The sequence below is a fragment of the Crocuta crocuta genome, unplaced genomic scaffold, assembly GCF_008692635.1.
Source record: "Crocuta crocuta isolate KB4526 unplaced genomic scaffold, BGI_CrCroc_1.0 scaffold274, whole genome shotgun sequence".
Taxonomy (NCBI): domain Eukaryota; kingdom Metazoa; phylum Chordata; class Mammalia; order Carnivora; family Hyaenidae; genus Crocuta; species Crocuta crocuta.
The window spans coordinates 3188316-3206990 of record NW_027530222.1 but is presented as its reverse complement, the minus strand read 5'-3'; the positions used below and the strand labels follow the sequence as shown (position 1 = coordinate 3206990).

Sequence of the window (18675 nt, the reverse complement as noted above, 5' to 3'; positions counted from 1 at the left end):
GGGCGGGCTGAAGGGGTCGCCGGCGCACGCGCAGTTGGAAGCAGGGCCTCGATTTTGTGCCGGTGTGGGTGAGTTGGGTGCTGGTGGACTCGTGTTGGCCCTTAGAAACCCCGCGTAGCCGCTGCCACCCCCTGCTGCCCTCGCCATGTTCCTCACCCGGTCTGAGTACGACAGGTCTGTGCGTCTGGGGAAAGCGGGGTTGGGGTTGTGGGTGGGCAGGACTGGGGCCCGACCACGGCCTGGGTTCTGCCGTGTCATGGGGCGCCCCAGGAACCCGAGTCTGGCCCGGCCTGGGATCTCTTGCCCTCCCTAGCCGCCTGCAGTGATTCCCCAAGCTAGACTCGGCGCCAGGTGCTACCGCTGAGTCACTGCTGGGTCCCAGCTCGGTGCAGAAGCGAGAAGCTCCGCTTTGTGCTTGGGGAAGGCAAGAGGGGCTGGGACTCCGACCTTTAACCCAGAGAAGTCCAGGGGTCACCCCCTCCCCCGTTCATCATTCGTGCTGAGGATGACTGCCTTTCTAAAAAATGTGAAAGTGTAGCCTGGAAAAAAAAAAAAGCGCGACTAGAGATTCTTTAATGGCTCTCATAATTTCAGCTCCCCCTTCCTTCCAGGGGAACAACCTCGTTTTCCGTTTCTTAGTTGTGGAAGTAGAGTAACCTTTTCTCTGACCGAGATGTAGGCGGGCGTGCTGGGATGTATAGTTTCTTCATATCCTCAGCTATGCCCGAGAGTGTGGAGTCTGATTTTATAGGAACTGGAATTTAGAGTGATTTTTCAAGAGTTCCCTCTCATGCTGATTCCACTAGACCTAGGCTTTTCATCAGACTTTTTGAGAACCTTAGAGCAGATTAGTTTGTGTTTATTAAAGCCAGATCTGTTTTTAAAATTGAGGTTGTGAGATTGTTGTATTTATCAAAAGAAAAAAAAGTACTTTTCAGGGCTTGGAAATGCTAAGTAATACTAAATTGTACTTAGACAATCTCTAGACATTGTTACTTTCAGTTTCTATTTTGGTCAGTTAGATTTTCACATAGCTGCAAAGATTTTTTTTTTAAGCCAGGAAAAGTAAATGTTTTCTTTCTTCTAGGTCCTTAGAAGCTGCATTTCTTGTCAAGTATATGTGGACCCTGTCAAAAGTTTGACTTTTAGAATATGTATGTGAAGTTTTAAAACTGATAACTTTCATACTGTTCTATAAAATGACTGTTAGTATTTTTTTTCCAGAGCATTAAAACGAATCCTCCATGGGTGATAGAATTTTGAGTTAGGGGGTGTATGATAGACATTGTTATCTTTATCAGAAAGCCTTTAGTAAGGTTTTGTGATCATTTACTTAACATCTTCAATGAGTGCTGTGTGTTGTTCGTTTTTGTATCTTCCCAAGAATGCCTAAAATACAGCCTTTTAAAATTCACTTAGCTAATATACTTGCATGCTTGCTGTGTACAAGGCATTGTTCTAGTTACTGGCCATACAGCAGTGAACAAAATCAAGATTCTTGCTCTATGTGGGAGACTGTCTTTTAAAGCACTATTTAAAAAATAACTAGTATGAGTTAGAAGTGGGTTCATGTCATTGAAGAAATTCAAATCAAGTACTATAGAAGATTTGGTGAGAGAAATTGCATTCAATATTAGAGGGTCATTGAAAACTTTAAAAAAGGAGCTGGTATTTAAACTGAGTCTTGAAAAAGAGGAAGATTTTAATAAATATGGACTGAGAGCCAGTAGGTTGGAGGCAGAGAATATAGGATGAACAAAGGAGGGGCAATGTTTGGGAACATTTCTTTCTGTGTGGTACATTTGATACATGCATGAGAGTGATGAACTATGGGAAAAACAGGATGGTACTAGATATTGGATGGCTTTTTGTGGTGAAGGAGTTTGGGTCTTACTATTTACGCAACTATGTGCTATTAATTTTCATTTTAAGAAGTTACTCAATTGTGTTTTGCAGAGATTGTTTGACTGGAGTAGAAGAAAGAGTGAGTCAATACCAGTTAGAAGGCTTACAATAGTTAGGTGAAAGGTAATGAGGTCGTTGAGAATGAAAGAAGAGTGTTAAGTTACCATGTGGGAGGAATTGATGTGACTTGGCATATGGTTAATGCAGGAGAAGATGGGTGAAATGAGTCAGATCATTCAGAACTTTTCTAGCTCGGGGAACTGAGAGATTGCAGGTGTTTTAAAATAAATGAAATAGGAATGGCAGGAGATGGAACTGATTTTCAAGAATGGCTGTTGGATTTAAAGAGATATTTCAAATTGGAAAATGTTGAGTGTTCAGGCTAATGTGATATCCAAGTGAAAATGCTCAGGAGGCATTTAACTTAATCAGGGAAGAGGTCAGACTGGTAATAGAGATTTGAGAGTAGTTGGTGCTTGGTGTAAATGAAATAACCCAAGGAAACCATGAAGTTTGAGAAGAGTGCCAAGAGCAGAGCCCATGTAAGGATGTAGTAATTAGTACTACACTAGCATGGAGTGCCTGAATTAAGGTGAAAATACTGTATTCACATAGTACTTTACAGAGTTCTTTCATACTCTGTGCAATTCAATATTAATTATCTTGTGATAGAGGCAGGATAAGTTTTGTTTTTTGTTTTTCATTTGAGGGAATTAAAGCTAGTAAGTGGCAGAACTAGAACTTAATTCCAGGTCTTCTGTCCTCTGACTTTTCACATCAGTGATTTTTATTTATTTATATAATAAAAAAATTTTTTTAAACATTTTTATTTTTGAGACAGAGAGAGAGAGAGCACCAGCTGGGGAGGGGCAGAGAGAGAGGGAGACACAGAATCTGAAACAGGCTCCAGGCTCTGTGCTGACAGCTCAGATGCAGGGCTCAAACCCATGGACCACGAGATCATGACCTGAGCCGTAGTCGGACACTTAACCGACTGAGCCACTCAGGCGCCCCAATTCAGTGATTTTTAAAAATTGTACCTAGAGTTCTGAACTTTTAAAATAACCTCTGGGATATTACCTCTAGGGTGAAGAGGATCCTGGTGACATCCTACTTTCACTCCTGATTTAGCCCAAAGTAATTCCCAGAGACAATATAGTGGAATAATTAAAAGATAGGTCTCTGAAGTCACATTGCCTAAATCCTAATTCCACCTCTGCCTTTTATATGCTGAGTAATTTTGGGCATGTTACCAGCCTCTTTGTGTGTCAACTTTGTCATCTGTGAAATACTATGTAACTTAAAATACTACTTCATAGGATTATTTTGAGGATTAAGTGAATTAAATCATTTAAAGGTTTATAACAATGCCAGGCATGTAGTGGATATGCAGTAAATGTCAACTTGCATTATTACCTGTTTTGTATTTGGGGGGCATATATAAATTTCTTTTTGAAGAAAGTTTTGGTAAAACAAATTTGAAAATGCTGTATTATATATCATGTTACATGTTATCAAATCCAAACTCCATAAGCCAGGGATCATAACTACATTCATTTGTTCAAGTATTTTTGAAGTGTCCATTGTGTGCAGAAAGCTTTTATAGCTAAGACTGTGGTTGATGCCTCTCTTCCATAGGGATTTCCAACAGAATGGAACGAGGAAATGTAGGAAGTATTTTAGAAAGAAAAAAAGTCTAGTGTGTAATTGGTGCAAATATGTGTAGAATGAATATCTAGCTTAGGCTTTAGGAACTAACCAGATCTCAGGCTGTTAAGATAGCAATACTAATTCATACAAATAAATAGAGAAATGTACCTGTAACTGACTTTTACAAAAAAAGTACGATATTAACATTAAATGCAAGTAACGTGAAGGGGAGGATAAATGCATGTTGGGAATTGCCAGGTAGTTCTGGGGCGTGAATTTACCGAGGAAATTGCAGATTGTTTCAGAATTGAGGCAGAAAGTCCCCTGCTCTCATTTGATCAGTTTGAAGTCTCCGGGATTAAGTAGCCCAGAAGTGTTCCATATATTAAAGTTCCATTTTCTTTTCTTTCTTTCTTTTTTTTAATGTTTTTATTTATTTCTGAGAGAGAGAGAGCGAGCGTGAGCAGGGGTGGGACAGAGAGAGAGGAGACACAGAATCCGAAGCAGGCTCCAGGCTCTGAGCTAGCTGTCAGCGCAGAGCATGATGTGGGGCTGAAACCCACGAACTGTGAGATCATGACCTGAGCCAAAGTTGGGCATTTAACTGACTGAGCCACCCAGGCGCCCCATAAGTTCCATTTTCTTGAAAAGAGGTTAATGTACCAAAATAAAAAAAAAAATTGCTACAAATTGTTGTGGGCAAAGGAGAATAATGACAACATTCATATCTTGTAGCTATTTGAGCTTGATGTCAGGGAACTTGAGATTTGTTTCTCTACACTTTTTCTGACAATTTTTAATACTTTTTTAAATTATAGGGGTGTGAATACCTTTTCTCCTGAAGGAAGATTATTTCAAGTGGAATATGCCATTGAAGCTATCAAGGTATAGTATCAAGTGGCAAATTTTTGAAATTTCATGGCAACCTACTGCTTTGCTGGCAGAACATTTAGGGTAAATGTGTTTTAGCTATTTTTTTTTTAATGTTTTTATTTTATTTTTGAGAGAGAGACAGAGTGTGAGCAGGGGAGGGGCAGAGAGAGGGAGATACAGAATCTGAAGCAGGCTCCAGGCTCTGAGCTGTCGGCAGAAAGCTCAACATGGAGCTTGAACCCAAGGAACCATGAGATAATGACCTGAACCGAAGTTGGATGCTTAACCGACTGAGCCACCCAGGCGCCCCATGTTTTAGTTCTTTCTTTAGAAAATATTCTGTATCTCCATTTACCCAACCACTAACCATTTTAATTCCGTTCCTAAAGCCTTCTGAACAGATAACTTAGGCCCCGCCAGGAAGGAATAAATGCTTCATAATTACATAAGTATCTTTTTCTCAGTGGGGCTGGAGGGACATGTTTGTGTTCATAATCTTCTTGGCTATAAAGAGAGGGGTAGAAGTCTAGAGTTAGCACCTGAAAGATACTTTGAATAAATCTTGTAACTGATGACCTGTATTCTTAAAATTGTGGATTTGTACTGGACACTTTCAGGACTGAATAAGAGATGTGTCCTGTAATGTAACAAAATTGAATAGTTAAAACCAATATTAACAAAGTTAGTAAGTAAGCTATCTATAGTTAAAGTTAGTTATCACGTGGGATCTGCATTTGCTGAATTATAGATAATCTAAGTTCTGATTTAGGTTATCCAAGTAAGGTCCAAGCATCAGTATTTTTAAGGGCTCCCTCAGTGATTCTCATATTAGCAAGAGTTGAGACTAGACTAGACTAACCCATTACTCTGTGCTTCAGTCGCCTCTGTTTCTCTAAATAGCCTCTATTTGTATAGTCCTGGTGATAGAATATTTTCTCACTAGATAGCTCATTCTGTTGGAAAACAATCCATAATGGTTTAGAGGTTTAGACATTTATCCTTGTGTTGAATCAAAAGCCTAGCTTCCTGGCGGGCCCTAAGTAGTTCAGTTGGTTAAGTGTCAGACTCTTGATATCTGCTCAGGTAATGATCTCATGCATGGTTAGAGGGATCAAGCTCCGTGTTGGGCTCTGTGATGAAGCACATAGCCTGATTGGGCTTTTCTCTCTCTGCCCCTCTCCCATTCTCTCTCACTTTCAAAATGCAATAAGAAACAATGAAATCTGGCCATGTGTAGCAACATGGATGGACCTTGAGGGTGTTATGCTTANAAAATAAATAAAGTCTAGCTTCCTTGAAGTTTCCCTAGTTGGCCCTAGTTTTGCCTTTGAACCACACAGGAAAAGATTTGAACTTTCCCAAAAACAGTTCTTCAAATAATTTGAAGAGAGCTGCTGTGTTTCTCTCCATGTTACCTGTTCTAGAAAGAGTGTATTGGAGGAAATTATTGTATGAGAATCTGGAAAAGGGCAAAAGAGATTGTGATTAGTTGAAGACCTAGAAGTAAAGGTGGATGCACTATGATAGACGGTCAGACAGAAAGTGGTGGGCTGGCTACAAGTGCCTGCTTCTGTTTCTGATCATCTTTGCTCTATATTGAAACCATATGTTATTATGAAGTATGAGACTATCAATATTCCAAACTGTGGCATTTATTTTGAGCTTCTAAAGACAACAGTCTTACCCAAGCCAAGAATAATCCTGTTTTTGGAGGGTTCTCCTTTAAGCTCCTTACTGCCAATAATTTTCACATTAGTTAAAGATAATTAGATACCATCTGATCTCCACCCTAGTTTGGGCTAAGATAGAAGTAGCCATGTGCCCCTTTAATAGATGTGACTTAACCCGTGTGAAAATTTAGGCTCTTTGGTATTTAAACAACCTGGTTGTTGCCTTGGCAACTTACGAGTTGTCAATGAGAAACCAATTTGATAACCGAAAGTTTTCAATAGTATGAAAGGAGCTGGAGAAATGACCAAGAATGGCTGACAAGTAGAAGTTGTCATTTGGAGATACTGTGTGGATGGCATGGGTGAAAGAGCCGGTAGAAGGGAAAAATGCCTTTGGAGTAGGTTTTTTGGGAGAAGGAAGGATAATCTGTGGCAGTGTCAAAATTACTGTATTAAAAAAATTACCGTATTAAACTGAGCATGTGGATATTGGTTACTATGAGTTATACTAAAAAATTACTAGGTAGAGTCAGTTCAAATGTTCCCTCACTTCCCCTCATTTCCCCAGTCCCCACCAATGGGTGGGGTGGAGTTTAGGCAGAATTGTAATACTGAAATATCTGGGATACATGTAAGTGTTCAAAAGAAAATTATCTTGATTTTGGTACATTTTATAAAAGTAGTTTGTCTTGAAAATATTAACCTGTTTTTTTTTTTTGGAGTGGAAACTTAGGAAGTTATTTAAGTTGGAGGCCAAATTGAACAGGCTGTGAATTCTTATAATATGAATGCTTCATCCACAAAATAATTATAGTACCCAGGGACTGTTGACATTTTAGACTGGATAATTCTTTGTTGAGAGATCATCCTGTGCACGGTAGAATGTTTAACAGGATTAGATGCTAGTGGCATTCATACTTCTAACGGTGACAACCAAAACTGTCTCCAGACTTTGCCCTCCAGATACCCTGGCCCTGGTTGAGATCAAGTCTACTAGATAAAATTTAAAAGTGGATACAAAGGGGACGCCTGGGTGGGTTGGTCAGTTAAGTGTCCGACTTTGGCTCAAGTCATGATCTCACGGCTTGTAAGTTCAAGCCCGAGATCAGGCTCTGTGCTGACAGCTCAGAGCCTGGAGCCTGCTTCAGATTTTGTATCTCTCGCTCTCTCTGTCCCTCCCCCACTCGTGCTCTGTCTTGCTTTCTCTCTCAAAAATAAGCAAACATTAAAAAAAAAAAAGTAAATATAAAGTCTGTCCTGTTCTCTTCGGTTGGAGATTTAAGAGCAATGTACCATACATAAAACAACTAGAGAACAACTTAAGTACCAAATTAAATTCTCTAGTAATATTTTGTGACTTTTACATTTTTATTCTTATGGCATATCTGCATGTAGTTTTAGAATCAAAAGATAAAATAATTACATAAACCTTGTAACAAATCCCTGAGGACTACACCCTTTATCTTCAGCTTCCCAAAAGCAACACTTTTTTTAATTAAAAAAATTTTTTTGTGTTTATTTATTATTGAGACAAAAAGAAACAGAGCTTGAGTAGGGGAGTGGCAGAGAGAGAGGGAGACACAGAATCTGAAGCAGGCTCCATGCTCCGAGCTGTTTGCACAGAGCCCAATGCAGGGCTCGAACCCACAAACCATGAGATCATGACCTGAGCCGAAGTCGGACTCTTAACCAACTGAGCCACCCAGGTGCCCCCCCCCCCAAAAAAGCAACACTTTAAAGTCTGTTAGCTGATAATTTTCTTGGCATTTGTTTCCATATTTCTAGCACAGATTTACATGTTTTGTTTTAGGTATTATCCACAGACTTTACATTATGGACGTTGAAGAGTTCTGCCCCCAATGACACACAGACACAGACACACAAACACAGACACACACAATTTCCTACTAGGGTGGGGCTACAGCAACCCACTCAATATATATCACAATTTTATGAGATCATTAGTCAACATTTATAGTCATGTGACTCTAAATGTATTCACAGCTGAGCCATTTTTCCATTTCTGCACAGTATTTTCCTGGGGTTAACTCTCTTTTTAAAAAATTTCTTAATTTAATATATACATATTATAAGTGATCGCCAAAGTCTCTCCAAGTATATATATCTTCTCAAAATATCCAGGCCTGTTAGGTATCCATTAAAGATTCTTAAATATATCTTTGAGCCTTTTGACCTGTTCTAATTCTGGACTAGTTCTCTGGGCACACGGCGTTTTTAATTTCTAAGCTCCTTTTTTTCTTTTTTCTTATTAGTGTCCTATTCTTGCTTTATGGATGAAATACATTTTTTAAGGATTTTTTTAAAGTTCTCTTTCAATTTTTTTTCTTGAATTGGTTAAATTCTTTAAAGCTATGTTTTTTAAGCTATAGGTCTTGACGTGTTAGTGGGCATTGAAATGAATTGAGTGGGTCATGGTAGCATTTCTTTTTGAGTGGAATAGAGCAGTAGATATCAGATTGCCATGCTTATAGTATTGGTGTTTGTGTTTTTTTTCCATGTTGTTCCTATTATACTTATTTCTGTATGTATGTTTTGATCATGATACAAGGTATATTTCTTAATGTAGATTTTGTCCAAAATGTTTGAAAACTGCCCCTTCTTATTTCCTGCCTGAAGGGATTTTAGCTACTAGCTTCTGAGAGCTGAATGGGGAAAGAAGGCTGAAGTTCTTAACATTAAGCTTGTCAATTTTTACTTAATCCCCCTGTTTTCATTCTGGTACTCCTGCCTTTGACTGTGCTTAGGGTCCCCCAATCCAAAGACCGCTGTCTGTTTTACCCTTTCCAGAGTCTTCTATAGGAGGGGAATGGGCACCGTCATTTAGCTTTATGGTATAGGGGAGGGGATCTGGAAATCTGTTTCTTAGGTAAACATTGAACTGATCTTGCAATTTTTAGCTCTTCTGTTTCTATTACCAGAGGTTCTTGTTGCCACCATTTCTTTTTGGGGATCCTATAATGTAAATCAGGTTGTTTCTCAGTTTTCTTTACTACTGGTTTAGGGTTCAGATTTCTCAGGTCCATTAAGTAAATTATCACTAACCCATTTTCTTTCCTAGAAAATTTGGTGCTGTGTCTTTGGCCATTCTCTTTGTGCTAGTATATTTGTGCATCTCCCCCTACCCTCTGGCCCTGCCATCCTATAATTTTGTACTATTACTAGGCTAGAGGAAGGAGAGCTAATATGTGTGTTCAGTCTATACCTTTAACTAGAAGTATGAATGCTCATTTTTTACATAAAGTATTTTAACAGTCATCTCCTGTAGTTATGCATATATTTTTTAAAAGCTTGTATATACGTTTAAAAACACTTGTAAATAAAGTCACAGCTTTATGCATTTGAAAAATAACTCACTTATGTATGAGACGTGATTATGCAGTCTGCAGACATGTTAAGCATGTTATGCATAATGATTCATGAAATTCTTTGGACTCCTTTGCAATAACAGGTTCCAGGAGTCTGATGCTTGCACTGGCAGGCATTGCTTTCTAGAACTAACTAAATAATAATGGTAATTCAGGGGCGCCTCAGTGGCTCAGTCAGTTAAGCATCTAACTCTGATTCAGCTCAGATCGTGATCTCATGGTTCGTGAGTTCGAGCTGACAGAGTAAAGCCTGCTTGGGATTCTCTCTCCCTCTCTCTCTGATTCTCTCTCTCTCTTTCAAAATAAAATAAATAAACTTAAAAAATAATAATAATGGTAATTTAGAGGAGAGAGCACATTTAGTCATGGAAGGCTTTATGAATGGTGGGTGGGATTTGGATAGGCAGAGAGAAGACTATTTCAAGAGAGAGACAGCATGAGGAGAGGTACAAGGATAGGGGATAATATGCCATGAGAAAGTGGGTTGGGCTGTACCTGGTGGATTTGTTGGAGAATAATGAGTAATAAAGTTTGCAAAGAAAAGTCTTAAGATTAGGTTTTGAGGGTTCTGGAAGCTTATTTGGATTTTATGTGACAGGCTATATATAGGGATGTTAGTTCTTCAGAGAAGAAGCATAATTAAAATAGCATTTTATTAGACCAGTGAGGCTGTAACATGAAATGTATATTAAGAGAGATATTAAGATGGGGAGGCTAAGTAGGAGGTTGTTGAAATAATCTAGGCATATAAGAAGAATGACTAATTTTGTTACTCATTTATTATGTGCCGGCACCATTTTAGGCATTTTATATATTAATATATTTATTCTTCTTGATGTTTTATTACCCCCATTTTGCAGATAAACAGATACAGAGGGATTGGTAACTAGAATGGTGCCATGGAGATGGGGAGATGAAATTAAGCTATACTGTAAATTGCTAGTGACCTCAAAAGATTAAGTTAATAATTATGTTTGTGGTGGTGTTTGTGTTTCTTTTTTGGTTTGTTTATTGGGAGAGAGAGCATATGCGAGCAGGGGAGAGGGAGAGAGAAAATCCTAGGCCCACTTCGCTCTGTCAGCACAGAGCCTGGCACAGGGCTCTGTCTTAAAAACTGTGAGATCATGATCTGAGCCAAAATCAAGAGTTGGATGCTTAACCGACTGGGCCACCCATTACTTTTCTGGAGGTTACGTAGATTTGAGAAATCCTACCTTCGGGGACAGGTGAAGAGAGCAGAGGTGAAAAGAAAGACATTCCAGTTTTATTAACTTTTTTGCCTATTTATGTTTAGAATTTTAGAATCTATCCCTCTCCAAAATATTGGCATTGGAGTTGATCATTTTCCGGATGTTTTCAAGACTTTGTTGAACTTTTCCTTTAGAAGAACAAAATCTGTAATAAATCAAGTACTCCTGCCATTGACAGGAATAACACATTACTTATTAGGGTGCTATTTATACTCTCTGAATACTTGTTACAGCTGATTGAAGCTTCTGTCTTGTGCCTTTGGTATTCAGAGAGATTCCTGGTGAGTATGTGAGACTGTTCTTTGATCTGCACATGATAACTATAACATGATTCTTTTTAGCTTGGTTCTACAGCCATTGGGATCCAGACCTCAGAGGGTGTGTGCCTAGCTGTGGAGAAGAGAATTACCTCCCCACTCATGGAGCCCAGCAGCATTGAGAAAATTGTAGAGATTGATGCTCACATAGGTAAGGAGTAGAGGAAAGTTGTTCTATAGGATCTGGCTTGGATTAATTAGTCTTCTTTGGTGTTCGTCAGGAGGTTCATTAGATGAACCTTGTTAACTATTGTTTTCCAGGCAGTAGGCCAGTGTGCATAATGTAGGAGTGGGAAGCAATTGTAGGGCTAGCTCAGCCTACTCCCAGAAGTTCCTTTCTCCTTCAAATTTAGACATGGCGAATGTGATGGTTGTTGAAATACGTAAAGGTTGAGTCATAGGCTAGCTTTCTATGATGGCTGGGTCTTCAATGACCCAGCATTCAATGACTTCAAGGACTTCAATGCATTATGTGTTAGTCCTGGTAGGAGGCCACCAGGAGCAGAGGATCATGTGGAAAACTAGAGGTGTCCACTAAAAAGAGGAATTCTTAAAGATCTTTAGAGTGACTAAGGTTCAAAGAGCATTAAGAATAATGGATTTTGAGCAGATCAGTCCTCTTCCTCTGTTTTCAGATTTATCTTTTTACTTCCTGTCTTCCCCTACATCCCCAACTCCCACCCCCATCCCAGCACTCTTTTTTTTTTTTTTTCCCTCTTAATTTCCCTGCCTTAGCTTCTGGCATCATTGTAGCATTACAGGGTGAGTAGTTCTGCATTTTAGTTGGCTGTTGAAATTTTTTTTTTTTAAATATTTTTTATGTATTTCTAGGAGAGAGAGAGACAGCGTGAGCAAGGGAGGGTCAGAGAGAGAGGGAGACACAGACTCTGAAATAGGCTTCAGGCTCTGAGCTGGCAGTCAGCACAGAGCCTGACGCAGGGCTCAAACCCACGAACCGTGAGATCATGACCTAAGCGAAAGTCGGACGCTTAACCGACTAAGCCACCCAGGCGCCCCGGCTGTTGAAATTTTCTTAACCTGCCTAGTCATCTTATTAGTGAAACATCAGTAATCATCTAATTAGTGAAACATCAGTAAAATAATTAATTGCTTGAAGGCCTCAGAACCAATGCCATGGCGATCTGGGAGCTTGATGTATTCTTTTTCATAGATGTAGGAGCTGAGATTTAGTCTTTTATGATTAGAACATTTTCTCTACTTAATCCCAAGTCACCTGCCTGGAGATAGATCGGTGTCACTTCATTCAACAAACTGAGAATCTATTATATGCCAGACATATACTAGTCACCAGGGATGCAGAGAGAAATGAGGCATAGTTCTTTTCTTTCAGAAGCATACAGTCTGATAGTGGAGGTGGACATGTAAATAAGTAAATGCAATGGAGTAATGTAGGTATTAAGAAAGGCTATAGTATATGCTCAGTAGGGATACAAAGGAGGAAATAATTAGTTTTGTTTGGGGCCAGTGGTAGTGGGACTTTCAGAAATAGATTCCATAAAGTGATACTTGAACTGAGTTGAATTCTAAAAGATGAAGAAGTGTTCACTAAGTGAACAAGTGTGTGGGTATAGGAAGGGGGAGAGCACTCTGGTTAGAGGGACTAGAAATGAGCAAACCCTTTAGTGGTGTAAAATAGGGAATACCCTAGCACAAGCAGTTTGGTGTGACTAGGAGGTGGACTGTAGCAAGAAATGAGTCTTGGACCAGACAGTGGAAGTCTTTTTACCATGCTAAAGAGCTTCAACTTGATGGGAAAGATTTTAAGCTTTGAGGTAATATGATCGGATTAGTATTTTATTTATTTTTTTTATAAAGTTTATTTTGAGAGGGAGAGTACAAGCAGGGGAGGGGCAGAGAGAGGGAGAAAGAAAATCTCAAGCAGGCTCTGCACTGTCAGCAAGGAGCCTAACTCAAGGCTTGACTCCACGAACCATGAGGTCATGACCTGTGCCTAAACCAAAAGTCAGATGCTTAACCAACTGAGCCACCCAGGTGCCCCCAGATTAATATTTTAGAAAGACCATTCTGATAACAGGGTTTCAGGTAGAGTGAGGGGGTTAAGACTGGATATAGGGAGACCTGGTAAGAAATTTCCTTTAATACAAATAGAAACAATGAGGGCTTTAGCCAAGGCAGTGTAGAACGTTAATGTAGAACATTAGGATTAATGCCAGACAGGTTAATCAAATAGAGATTGATAAAATTCGGTATCTGATTGGTTGTGAGAGCCAAGGAGACTAGAAGGAAGGAGGAACTCGGATTTTAGTCGGTGGTATGTCCAAGTAGATATATTATTATAGGTTTGAAATGTGGGAGTGAGGCTTAAGCTGGAAATAACAGATTTCAAGTTATGGCATATAAAGTAACAGCCATAATGTTGGCATCTTGGACCATCAGGCAAACTTTCTTTCTAAACTAATTGGTTTGTATTTGGTCAGGGAGGTGAAAAAGCTTTTGATTTTTATCCTAGGGCCTTCTACTATAGCTCATAGTGAGATGGCTATTTTTTTCCTTATTTCTTCTGTTGGGATGTTAGTGTTTGCTTAGTTTGAAAGTGCATTGTGGTCTACAAGAGTGCTAAAGGAATGCTTAAGGAGGTAATATGTGGAAATTCATGCTGGTTTGGCTGTTCTTGCCTGTCTTCTATCTTAATTCTGGACTTCTGTGTTACTGCGGATGGTTTTATTTATTGTAATATAATTATATTTGTGTTCAGTATAGATAATGAAATAATTTCCCATCTGATCTCTTGGGTGTATTGCTATGGGATTGCTGTATGGCTGCCATGGTTCTATTCCAGTGTTTCAGTATTTCTTGAGTGGATGAAAGAGTTCTGCTAGGATTTGGCCCCTGGGTCACTATTGCTTTTACATTGCAGGTTGTGCCATGAGTGGGCTAATTGCTGATGCTAAGACTTTAATTGATAAAGCCAGAGTGGAGACACAGGTAAAATTAGCATCATCTCTCTTTTTTACCATGATACTTGAGTTCCTTGTTGAATGATATAGCTGCCTGGGCTGTATTGCAGGTTATCTGTGTTAATATCAGATGTAGCTCTTAGGAGTGATTTTGGACAGACCCCCTAGTTAATAACTTGCTGAGGCTTGGAGCCTAACCATCCAACCATTGCAGCTTTAAGGAAGCCGTGGTAAATAATACTGACAGTCTCTTGCTTCTTTTTGATTTGCCTTATATAAAGCAAGCATTGCACTGCATTCTGTTCCCTAATTAACTTTCTGTGGGAGCACCATAGCGGGAAGTGGACATTGCTAAAGGACATTCTACCCCAACTGCCTTTGGTGCTGGGCTTGCAAGTAACAGCTTTCCTATGGCGAATAATGTTATGTACCAGGGCAGAAATACTGATTTTTTTTTTCTTTAATTGAGTACCTGTTTCTTTGAGAACAGACCAGTAGAAAAAAATTCCTGATTGATGAAACTTTTTGCACTTATTTTCAACTTTGCTGTCAGTACTTATGTAAGAGTAAGTCATTTGATTTAAACACCAACACAATGATAAGGTAGGCTCTGAGGGAAAGTGGCACTTAGCTGTTAGCATTCACTTTGTGAAAAGAGTAAGCTTAGTGCTATGAGGGGCCAATTCTGTTTTTCAAGAGAATAATCCTCTAGTCTGTCATTAATGCTTAGAGTACTTTGATCACAGTTTATTTCTAGAGCTATCTCTCTTCCTCTCAGGTACGCCCAAGCAATCAAGTTCAGTGTTAAGGAAATCACACTGGAGCTGAGCCTTCGGTTTGCAACCATAGCTCACAGGGGTGTATGTAGTGAGATGGTGGATTGTTTTAAGGCTTTTCTTATTTAAAAGTTAGACCTCATTTTGCTCTTCTTCTAGAACCACTGGTTCACCTACAATGAGACCATGACAGTGGAGAGTGTGACTCAGGCTGTGTCCAATCTAGCTCTACAGTTTGGAGAAGAAGATGCAGATCCAGGTGCCATGGTGAGTGTGGTGTTTGTGTCAAGTTTCCTTCTAAGGGACTTAGGACCCTATTTGTCTTCTGAACGTACCTTTCCCAGCCCCTCTCACCTCCTACTTCAGTAGCCATTTATCTTAATACCTCTTGTTTTTTGGTTCTAGTCTCGTCCCTTTGGAGTAGCACTGCTATTTGGAGGAGTTGATGAGAAAGGACCCCAGCTGTAAGAATTTGCTATTTTTTCCTGTTTCTTTTTTTGTAGAATTATTTTAATTTGGGTTGGGGACTGGTTGTCTAAATCAACTGAGAGGTTTATTGTAGAATTACAAAAAATGAAGGGCTTCTAACTCTATAAAGTTCAGTGATTCTGTGCTGTTTATACAAAGACAAAATTGGGCATTCTGTGAAGAACTTCCAACCACTGCTAATTCTGGAAAGAATTAAAAGCACCTTTGTTACTATAATCAGGCTGTGTTTTAGAGCTTTGCTTTAGAATGTCGATTTGTTCCTTTTCCTTAAATATTATTTAGATAGGCATACACAAATGCAATATTTCTATCTTCTGTACTTCTAAATCTCTGAGGAATTAAAAGATCGGTTTCAGGTGCCTGGGTAGTTCAGTTGGTTGAGCGTCCAACTCTTTTTTTTTTTTTTTAAATGTTTTATTTATTTCTGAGAGAGAGAGAGAGAGAGACAGTGTGAGCAGGGGAGGGTCAGAGAGAGAGGGAGACACAGAATCTGAAGCAGGCTTCAGCCTCTGAGCTAGCTGTCAGCACAGAGCCCGATGTGGGGCTCGAACCCACGAACCGTGAGATCATGACCTGAGCCGAAGTGGGACACTTAACTGACTGAGCCAACCAGGCGCCCCCAACTCTTGATTTTAGCCCAGGTCACGGTTCAAGCATCCTGGGATTGAGTCCCACGTTGGGCTCCATGGTTAGCATGGAGCTTCCTTGGGATTCTCTATCCTCTCTCTTTGCCCCTCCCTGGCTCGTGCACGCTTGCTATCTTAAAATAAATAAACTTTAAAAATAAAAGATCTGGTTTCTGGAGATGTATGTGACTTTTGATCTTGGGGTTGTGAGTTGAGCCCCACATTGGGTATAGACATTACTTAAATAAACTTTTTTCAAATATGTGGTTTCTCCAGGCGTAGCACATCTTTTAGACCTGGGCCTTAGTATTTCAGTGGAGTTTCCACTGCAGGGCCAAGCATTTATATTCTTTAGTGAGATATTTGTTACGTAAAATACCACCATCTTATGCATTTTAACCCCCTTCTTTTGGGGGGTTTTGCAGGTTTCATATGGACCCATCGGGGACCTTTGTACAGTGTGATGCTCGAGCAATTGGCTCTGCTTCAGAGGGTGCCCAGAGCTCCTTGCAAGAAGTTTACCACAAGGTAATTGAGCACTCTCACAACTTTTATTTTATTATTATTTCATAAATCAAGGTATAATTTACGTAAAATAAAACAGGCAGACCTTAAGAGTTCAGTTCTAGGAGCTGGACAATTGTATACACACTCGTGACTACCACCTAAAATAAGATGGAGAACACTTCCATCAGTCCCTAAAACGCTTATTTCCTCTCTAGTAACTCTCTTCCTCCCTTTCAACCATGTTTACCACTGTAGACTAGTTTTATCTGTTATCTTTTCTTGTCCTTTTTATAAATGCAGTCATACAGTTTATATTCTGCATTTGCCTTTTTTGTTCAATATGCTGTTTTTCGGATCCATTCCTATTTTTGCACATAACAGTAGTTAATGGTGAGTGCTATATCGTGGTATAGATTACTTCAGTTTGTTTACCCTTTATCTTTAAAGCTTTACTCAACAGATAAATTTCCTAGTCTGGCTCTCGAAGCAAGTAGACATTTGGCAGTTTTAATCTTGTAGGATGGGAAGACTTGGCTTTGGGTAACTTGTTGTGGTTGAAAGTTATCTTTTTTACCATTCATGTGGTTCACATGGGGATGTCTACTCCCATCAACCCCTGATAGTATTGATTTTATATGTGGAAGAAATTGGGTTCATAGGTTCAAAACAGGGTGCAAGAGCAGATTTGCTAAACTGGTGGGCTACCTTTTTAGATCGTTTGGGAATTGTGAATCATAGGATATTCCCAGTATTATCTTGTTTCTGTATTAAAAGAGGAAAGCTAGAGAAGTGTAGCCCTTTCCACTTCAAAGATCACTTACTATGAAAGTTGGTGACTTTAATCTGATTCAAAATAAGACTTGAAACTTTGAATAAATGTATTCTACTTATTTGCTGTTTACTTGAATTCTAGAGATACTTGTAATGCACTATACTTATTATGCTGCTTGATTTAGTAATATTCAGGGAGATATAGGAGAAATCTTTGAAGGAAGGAGGAATTATGTAATGGCCACTCTTCTTACACTTTTTGTTTTAAGTCTATGACACTGAAAGAAGCCATCAAGTCTTCACTCATCATCCTCAAACAAGTAATGGAGGAGAAGCTGAATGCAACTAATATAGAGGTATTTTTCTGCTATGTTGTTTTTTATTCAGATATCATAGTTCCCATTGCTGAAGATGGATGGAGATGATCACAGTTTTGTATACTCAGCCCTTAAGAAGTTACTGCTACCCTTTGAAGTTTCAATACTTCTAGAATAGTAATAAGAATGGACTGTTACTAAAACATGTTAACGTATCCTGGGACATTAGGAAAGTTGCCTGGAAGAGGTACAGCTAGGGAAAGTAAGAGAAGTATATTCCAGGAAGAGGGAACAGCCATGTGCAAAGGCTCAAGGATATAAAATAAAATTGTATGTAAGAGAATTTTGAGGGTTTTCTGAATGCTGGGGTGCAAAATACATGTAAGGTAGTGAGTGAGGTGCCAAGAGATGACATTGGACAGTTGTGGACCAGATTCTGACTGCCCTTATTTATGACAGTGAGAGTCGATGGGGAGAAGAGGAGGTAGTGGGGAGTAAAGAAAGCAGGTTTGCAGGTGAATTGAGAGAGAGGTCCTGTATTTCTTTGGTGAATGTTAGGTCATCTGCTGAGGGTGGGTGAATTCAACAGTAGAATTAAGGTGAATGGGAACTATTTGGAAGAGTCCTTATGGACAGGGAAAAAGGAAGGCTGGGATAAGTGAAAGGATTGCTGGGCTACATTAAAATACTAATGCAGGGGAAAAAAATAAAAACCTAGCAGAGGCTGGATTCACCAAAGAGATTGTTACAAAAAGTCGGGAGCAGGGGTGGGGCCCTGGGTGGTTCAGTCGGTTGAGCGTATGACTTCCACTCAGGTCACAAGGTCACAGTTTGTGGGTTCGGGCCCTGCATTGGGCTCTGTGCTGATAGCTCAGAGCCTGGATTCCATGTGTCCCTCTCTTCTCTGCCCCTCCCCCACTCATGATCTGTCTCTATCTCAAAAAAAAAGTTAAAAACAAGGAAAAAATTTTGGGCGGGGGGGGAGGGAGGAAACAGGGCGCCTGGGTGGCTCAGTCAGTTGAGCATCTGGCTCTTGATTTCAGCTCAGGTCATGATCCCAGGGTCATGGGATTGAGCCCTGTGTCCGGTTCTGTGCTGAGTGTGGAGCCTGCTTAAGATTCAGTCTCTCTCTGTCCCTCTCCCCTGCTCTTGTTCTCTCTCTCTCTCAAGTAAAAAAAAAAAAAAAGGGAAAAAAAGGT

The 18675-nt window shown here is 39.6% G+C and overlaps 1 protein-coding gene across 1 annotated transcript in view; it reads left to right on the top strand.

The window, feature by feature from the left end:
• The first annotated feature begins 19 nt into the window (after positions 1-19).
• The window catches only part of PSMA5 (proteasome 20S subunit alpha 5), a 22108-nt gene continuing 3452 nt past the window's right edge, over positions 20-18675 (top strand). The window contains exons 1-8 of the mRNA XM_077765584.1: positions 20-174; positions 4374-4440; positions 11076-11202; positions 13951-14018; positions 14926-15033; positions 15172-15230; positions 16307-16409; positions 17429-17515. Coding sequence (XP_077621710.1) covers positions 146-174; positions 4374-4440; positions 11076-11202; positions 13951-14018; positions 14926-15033; positions 15172-15230; positions 16307-16409; positions 17429-17515 — 648 coding nt within the window. The 5' untranslated portion in view covers positions 20-145. The remainder of the gene's footprint in view (positions 175-4373; positions 4441-11075; positions 11203-13950; positions 14019-14925; positions 15034-15171; positions 15231-16306; positions 16410-17428; positions 17516-18675) is intronic.